The sequence below is a fragment of the Salvelinus alpinus genome, chromosome 22 (genome assembly GCF_045679555.1).
Source record: "Salvelinus alpinus chromosome 22, SLU_Salpinus.1, whole genome shotgun sequence".
NCBI lineage: Eukaryota > Metazoa > Chordata > Actinopteri > Salmoniformes > Salmonidae > Salvelinus > Salvelinus alpinus.
The window spans coordinates 28,929,390-28,937,702 of NC_092107.1; the positions used below are offsets into that span (position 1 = coordinate 28,929,390).

Genomic DNA, 8,313 nt, shown 5'->3' on the forward strand with positions numbered 1-8,313 from the left:
TGCGATCTGAGCACTTACCGTATTGAGCGAGTCACTGGTACTTCCTGCTTTAGTTTTTGCTTGTAAGCAGGAATCAGGAGGATAGAATTATGGTCGGATTTGCCAAATGGAGGGCTGGGGAGAGCTTTCTATGCATCTCTGTGTGGAGTAAAGGTGGTCTAGAGTTTTTTTCCATTTGCACATGTGGTTGCATATGTGACATGCTGGTAAAAATTTGGTAAAACTGATTTAAATCTGCCTGCATTAAAGTCCCCGGGCCACTAGAAGCGCCACTTGGTTGAGCATTTTCTTGTTTGTTTATGGCCATAGAGTTGGTTGAGTGCGCTCTTAGTGCAGAGTCATCGGTCTGTGGTGGTAAATAGACGGCTACGAATAATATAGATGAGAATTCTCTTGGTAGATAGCGTGGTCTACAGCTTATCATAAGGTACTCTACCTCAGGCGAGCTATACCTCAAGACTTCTTTAATATTGGACATTGTGCACCAGCTGTTATTGACAAAAGACACACACCCCCACCCCTCGTCTTACCAGACGTAGCTTCTCTGTTCTGCCAGTGCATTGAAAATCCCTGCAGCTCTATATTGTCCGTGTCATCATTCAGCCACGACTTGATGAAACACAGGATATTACAGTTCTTATTGTTCCCAGGAGAGCAGTATATCCTTCTCGTCGGACTCGTGCAAGGAAAAAGCTTCTTCCAGTTCGTGGTGAATAATCGCTGTTCTGATGTCCAGAAGTTATTGTCAGCCATAAGAGACGGCTGCAGCAACATTATGTAAAAAATAAGTTACAAACAACGCAAAGAACGAACAATAGGACCTCCCGGGTGGCGCAGTGGTCTAGGGCACTGCATCGAGGCGCTAGCTGTGCCACCAGAGACTCTGGGTTCGCGCCCAGGCTCTGTCGCAGCCGGCCGCGACCGGGAGGTCCGTGGGGCGACGCACAATTGGCCTAGCGTCGTCCGGGTTAGGGAGGGTTTGGCCGGTAGGGATGTCCTTGTCTCATCGCACACCAGCGACTCCTGTGGCGGGCCGGGTGCAGTGCACGCTAACCAAGGTGGCCGGGTGCACGGTGTTTCCTCCGACACATTGGTGCGGCTGGCTTCTGGGTTGGAGGTGCGCTGCGTTAAGAAGCAGTGCGGCTTGGTTGGGTTGTGTTTCGGAGGACGCATGGCTTTCGACCTTCGTCTCTCCCGAGCCCGTACGGGAGTTGTAGCGATGAGACAAGATAGTAATTACTAACAATTGGATACCACGAAATTGGGGAGAAAAGACATTTTAATTACATTTTAAAAAAATTAAAAATTAAAACGAACAATAGCACAATTTGTCAGGAGCATGTAAAATGTCAGCCATTCTCTTCGGGCGCCATTTACCTTGAGTTCTTTCAAGAAGCAGCATCAGACAACTGTTGATAGTGGGGAGACATTACAAAAAACTGAAAGTTCAAGTGTGAGGTAGCATTATTACATCATCAGTAAATAACAACAGTAGGCCCATAAGTATGGCTTAATGGCTATGCACAGCACTGGGGAAAAACTACTCTTAAAGTGACTGATGATATTATAGCACTCAAATTTATTACATCTACAGTATGATCGTGAGTTGTTCCTGACTGCTGCTGATCACACAAATCAGTGTGTATGAGCACCCTAACCATTTATTATAATCTAAGTTTGTCAAGAACATTTGTAAAGACAGTAAATGTTATACAGTACATACTAACTGTCTTGGGAACACTGGTCCAGTCAGTGGTGGTATTGAAAAGATCTGTAAATAAAACATGACAAATAAGTTAATAGATGTGTCAGAATTCAACCATATTTATAAAAAAGTCTGATTTTTTTTTAAATACTACAGAGTGCATCCAGATTGTGTCATAATTGGCTGAAAGGGAGTCTATTCAAATTTACACTTGAGGACCAAAATACTGCTGACTTTTAATCAGGTAAATGGGACACCAGATGTGTGAACTCTGGCCAATCAGTGACATACATAAATCTTTACATCCTGGTAGAAAACTTGTCTAAGTACAAAATCCTCATCCAAGTACTTGAGGGCAATGGTCAGATTTAATGGTGATATCTAAAAACTGACCAGGTAAAGACCCCTTTGCATGCCTTCTTGCTGATCTGGGTTGCTGGATTGCCTTTGCTGTCCCTCTTCTTCCAACTGACAGTTGAAACCGGAGGTAGAGGGATTTTTCCCCTTTGGTCCTCCTTTCTCTAAACATTTAATCAAAAGTCAAGTAGTATAGCTATATATCAACCTGTTAGCAAGCTACTGGTTGATCGACACCGGATCCGGAAGTGCGTGTGTGTGCGAAAACATGTCCCCACGTCTTTGTTTAGTGCCCTTACCATTGGACGATGTCCATTCGTTAGGTTTAGATGCCGAGGGATGAGAACATGTTGGTCACATTGATTACTCAAATTTTGCTTGACCTGTGCACCTACGTTGTAAACTTTTATTCATAGGTTATGTTGTAGCAACCTCATGATGGGTATAGGGAACATTTGAGTATCATGTAGTAAATAGGCAAAACCTATCCATGTTACATCGAGTTGGATGAATGGAATGACTGTCATCCAATATGCTGTAATAGAAATCAGGCCATGCTCATAAAATATATATACAGTGGGGAGAACAAGTATTTGATACACTGCCGATTTTGCAGGTTTTCCTACTTACAAAGCATGTAGAGGTCTGTAATTTTTATCATAGGTACACTTCAACTATGAGAGACGGAATCTAAAACAAAAATCCAGAAAATCACATTGTATGATTTTTAAGTAATTAATTTGCATTTTATTGCATGACATAAGTATTTGATACATCAGAAAAGCAGAACTTAATATTTGGTACAGAAACCTTTGTTTGCAATTACAGAGATCATACGTTTCCTGTAGTTCTTGACTAGGTTTGCACACACTGCAGCAGGGATTTTGGCCCACTCCTCCCTACAGATCTTCTCCAGATCCTTCAGGTTTCGGGGCTGTCGCTGGGCAATACGGACTTTCAGCTCCCTCCAAAGATTTTCTATTGGGTTCAGGTCTGGAGACTGGCTAGGCCACTCCAGGACCTTGAGATGCTTCTTACGGAGCCACTCCTTGGTTGCCATGGCTGTGTGCTTCGTGTCGTTGTCATGCTGGAAGACCCAGCCACGACCCATCTTCAATGCTCTTACTGAGGGAAGGAGGTTGTTGGCCAAGATCTCGCGATACATGGCCCCATCCATCCTCCCCTCAATACGGTGCAGTCGTCCTGTCCCCTTTGCAGAAAAGCATCCCCAAAGAATGATGTTTCCACCTCCATGCTTCATGGTTGGGATGGTGTTCTTGGGGTTGTACTCATACTTCTTCTTCCTCCAAACACGGCGAGTGGAGTTAGACCAAAAAGCTCAATTTTTGTCTCATCAGACCACATGACCTTCTCCCATTCCTCCTCTGGATCATCCAGATGGTCATTGGCAAACTTCAGACAGGCCTGGACATGCACTGGCTTAAGCAGGGGGACCTTGCGTGCGCTGCAGGATTTTAATCCATGACGGCGTAGTGTGTTACTAATGGTTTTCTTTGAGACTGTGGTCCCAGCTCTCTTCAGGTCATTGACCAGGTCCTGCCGTGTAGTTCTGGGCTGATGCCTCACCTTCCTCATGATCATTGATGCCCCACGAGGTGAAATCTTGCATGGAGCCCCAGACCGAGGGTGATTGACCGTCATCTTGAACTTCTTCCATTTTCTAATAATTGCGCCAACAGTTGTTTCCTTCTCACCAAGCTGCTTGCCTATTGTCCTGTAGCCCATCCCAGCCTTGTGCAGGTCTACAATTTTATCCCTGATGTCCTTACACAGCTCTCTGGTCTTGGCCATTGTGGAGAGGTTGGAATCTGTTTGATTGAGTGTGTGGACAGGTGTCTTTTATACAGGTAACGAGTTCAAACAGGTGCAGTTAATACAGGTAATGAGTGGAGAACAGGAGGGCTTCTTAAAGAAAAACTAACAGGTCTGTGAGAGCCGGAATTCTTACTGGTTGGTAGGTGATCAAATACTTATGTCATGCAATAAAATGCAAATTAATTATTTAAAAATCATACAATGTGATTTTCTGGATTTTTGTTTTAGATTCCGTCTCTCACAGTTGAAGTGTACCTATGATAAAAATTACAGACCTCTACATGCTTTGTAAGTAGGAAAACCTGCAAAATCGGCAGTGTATCAAATACTTGTTCTCCCCACTGTATTTAACGGCACCGACTGCCACTGGCACAGGGGCATGTGCCCCCTCAGATTTGTCCTGTCAAAAATATATAAATAACGATCTAGCCCAGGTAGGTTCCCAATCTCCCAACCTCATTACCAAGATGCCATTTCAGGCCATCAATCAAGTTAGAGTAGCTAGCTTGTCTAACTATCTTAGGTGTCATGCTTGCTGGCAAGGTTGGTAGACTTTAGAAAAGTAAGCAATAACTAAATGTACTGAATAAGAAATTCCTATCAATCTTTTACACATTTTAGCAGAGATGCAGAGAAGCATATTTAGTTTCTTAAAAAAAGAAACACCAGTCAGGAGCATACAGACGGCTCCAGTATTGTTAGATATGCAGAAAGATACCATTTTATAAACATAGAATTAAGCATAATGACTATGGTTCTAATTTGCAGGAAGAAGCTGTTTGAGGTGTTTGAAAAATGCGAAATTCTCCAACATACAGAAGAGGTGCATAGCCCCCCTACGGACCATCCCCAGCCATCCTCACATACTTTGTGCCCCCTCAGTGAATTGATGAACACATTGATGAACAACAGCCCCTTTGTCTTTTCTATTGATTGCCTACTTACAGTGGAAACGTACTGTATCACGTTCCACAGAACAATTTACAGGTGATATTTTGTTTTACTTGACTTAGCAAAGCACCTTGTGCTTTACTTGCATAAAAAGGTTGGATGGAAACCTGGTTAATTAAGCAAAGCGGCTTGTAACTGTGAGTGTGATATATGGCCAATATACCACAGCTAAGGGCTGTGACGCAACGCTGAGTGCCTGGATACAGCCCTTAGCTGTGGTATATTGGCCATATATCACAAACCCCCGAGGTGCCGTATTGCCATTAGAAACTGGTTACCAACGTAATTAGTTTTGTCATACCCGTGTTATTCTGTCTGATATACCATAGCTGTCAGCCAATCAGCATTCAGGGTTTGAACCACCCAGTTTATAATGAAGAGTTTGGCGTTCGCTATAAACTCGCAGTTACAAGCTGCCTCGAATTAACAGCGTTTGCACGATCAATATCCACCTTCATAACATGGAGCCTGAGCTGGAATGTGAAGTTAACTGAAGCTAGCTAACTTCAGAAAACCCTTAGGAGTACACTATAAATCTAGCTAGATGCACTCAGGCTTTTTAGACATTAGGTAGCTTCACATTCCAACTCAGGCTTCATCCAGGTAGATATTGATCGTGCACGCGCCGCTTGCTCGAGCGCCGAACTCTTGCTTGAGACAATGCTGAAACAATCAATGTTGAGTCTGTGCCACATTTTCAATTTTGCCTAAATCAAAAAGGGAAAAAGTTAACCATCAAATTCATCAGGCTATGGTGTGACGTGGGCCATTACAAGTGTTGTCTTTCTTACACATATAGTTTCTTTGGTGTGCTTATCAATGCACAAGTCCCTTTCCCCCCAACTCCTATTATCAAATACTTGTAAGCTAATATTAAGTCATGAAAGCTTTACTGCAAGTTAAGTTTTAAATGAATCAGTCTATGGTACAAATATATTTTTGGTATTTCCTCAAATATGGTACAGGTAATGAAGGGATGATGACACAAACTTTACAAGAGGGAGGGAATCAAATTCGATTGGAAACACATTGAACTTTATATTTTTATTTGGTACATGAAAACTTAAGCAAAAAAGTACATTGTGTGTGCACCCAGTCATTGTGCACTGATTTGTATCCGCAACAAGTAAATTTGGTGTAAAAATGAAAAAAAAATGCAGATTTTACAATATTCGCATGAAAATCTGACGCCAATTGGATGGAAACGTAGCTAGCGTTATGGTTTACATATGATAAATACAGACTCAACATAACTCTCATCCTGCTACTGTATTGTAACATTGGCGGATATACAAACAGATCTTTGTAGTAACAATAAAAACACATTAGATCAACGTAAGTGGACAGCATGTGCAAATATTGCTTTGAGGACTAGTAGTGTCAGCTACACTTATGTCAGTGTTTCCCAATCCTCTACTTCGGGACAACCAGCCCACATTTTGGTTCAAGCCCTGCACTAACATATCTGAATAAACAAATCAAACCCCTTGACTAGATGAATCGGGTGTGTAGTGCAGCACTAAAACACAAATGTGGACTGTCCGTTGGTCCCTCAGTAAAGAGGGTTGGTAAACATCACTTCTCTTATTGCTACATTGCATGATGCATCTGTCCCTGGGATGTTTCTTGCATGGCAGAACAAGCTGAATCCTGTTTTGATCAAGGCTTGTTCCACATGGAAGTCCAATGGAGCCAGCAGTCTTGTCCTCTTATTTCACACATCTCATTTTTTATTATACTGGAAAACACAACAGATTGAGAACTTATCAAAGTTAGTCTTTCCACATACTGTTGTCTGATTTGTCAATTAAAATGAGTTTGAAAACAGCAAGGGCAATGCTCACTTTATCGAGAATCCAATCTGCATCTGATATAGCTCTTTGTATGATCAGTTGAATCCTCTCAGGATCGTCTTCGTCTGTGTGACTATTGTAACCCTAGTTTGATACAAAAAAAAGCTAATTGTTGACCAAGTGTGGCCATTATAACCTAGCTCTTTGTAACATTCAATACCATCAGATATGTCTAAGTTATACACTACGTAGCCTACGCTGTAAGAACTGTAATGGGCTACAATCAGACTGTACCTGTCTTATAGCATGTTGATAATGTTGCTGCATTGCACGGGTTGGCAATTGCTTGCAACATCTAAGAAGGTAACGATACAGATGAACCGGTGTACGAACCAACTCAGCGCCTGGTAATGGGGGCATACTGCCCGTGCAGAATTACTTCCTCCTCAATATGCTCCTGTGAATAGCAGGACAATTAACTGGGCACATTTCAAGTAGTCTTAATTGCAGTCACACATTGATATTGTCAGAGCTCACAATGCCTAAAGACATGTTTAATGTTCCAAGAATAGCATTAACATGATGATCGAGCAATCTGCTGAGAAACGCAGCCCGACTGCAAAAAATACGATCTGCAACGTCCTGCCCTACAAGACGTCAATAAATGAGATGTGCTTGCCTTTTTGGAAGCGTTTATCAATTAATTTTATGTGATCAATATCAATTGATACTGTTGTATAAGTTAATGATCAGATTCAGAATGTATGTTCAATTGTGACTGTAGACTTACTGGTAGCTTGCGGTTACTGTACTTCTTCACGACACTGGTGGCAGACAGGCAACTTCCGTTTTTCTTTGAATTAGCCTACTGTTCAAAGTAAAGTAGCGTTATGTCCACTGTCATTTTTTAAAAACAATATTAGTTAGTAAATAAATCATTGTAAATGAATATGCATGCGGTAAAACTGTAATAGGCAAGCATAAAAGTCGTCGTTAAATCGAGGTCGAGTTATAAAATATTTGTGTACTCTTTAAACCAACACTGACGGAAACTTAGAACATATAAACAGTTCCTCAATGCATATGGATATTCTGTCAATTATATTTTCAATGTAGGAAATTCATTCTGAATACATTTTTTTTTGCTCATTCTAAAATATTCCAGATAAATATTCCATTCATAAATCAGAAAACATAGTGCACCATAATATTGGGCTATGGAAATAACATGTCTTGAAGAGAACAGAATGCAACAGGATATAAACCTATTAATAATTGAGCAATAATCTCTTCAGGAATCTAAGACTTGGAATAACTTGAGCAATAATCTCTTCAGGAATCTAAGACTTGGAATAACCCAACACCCACAACATGTTGACACAGGTGCTTTCTACCTACGTAACAACGCAAACCACAACACCCCCACTGAATAACAGCATAAATCATCTTGCTCATCAACTGAAAGCTTTCATCCTCAGGTTTCAGATGGCACTGTGCCATCTACAGAGAAAATCCTACTCTGTATCATAAAATACAACCCTAGTTTAATAGCTGCTTTGTGCAGTGTGAGGTGGTGATTGTGAGTCAACTTGACTGTCCGCACCCCAGTCCTGTTGGATGAGTCACAGGCGTCCAGCTGGTTTGCCACAAGCCCCTTGTTTCAGGGCACCT

The 8,313-nt window shown here is 41.7% G+C and overlaps 1 protein-coding gene across 1 annotated transcript; it reads right to left on the bottom strand.

Moving 5' to 3' along the window:
• Window positions 1-5,878: 5,878 nt before the first annotated feature.
• lyrm9 (LYR motif containing 9) lies at window positions 5,879-7,686 on the bottom strand. The gene is made up of 4 exons (XM_071359821.1): window positions 7,433-7,686; window positions 6,937-7,099; window positions 6,694-6,786; window positions 5,879-6,587 (listed from the first exon to the last, which is right to left on the bottom strand). Exons 2-4 carry the CDS (start codon window positions 7,060-7,062, stop codon window positions 6,573-6,575), a joined length of 234 nt encoding a protein of 77 aa, XP_071215922.1. The 5' UTR covers window positions 7,063-7,099; window positions 7,433-7,686; the 3' UTR covers window positions 5,879-6,572.
• Between the last annotated feature and the right edge of the window lie 627 nt (window positions 7,687-8,313).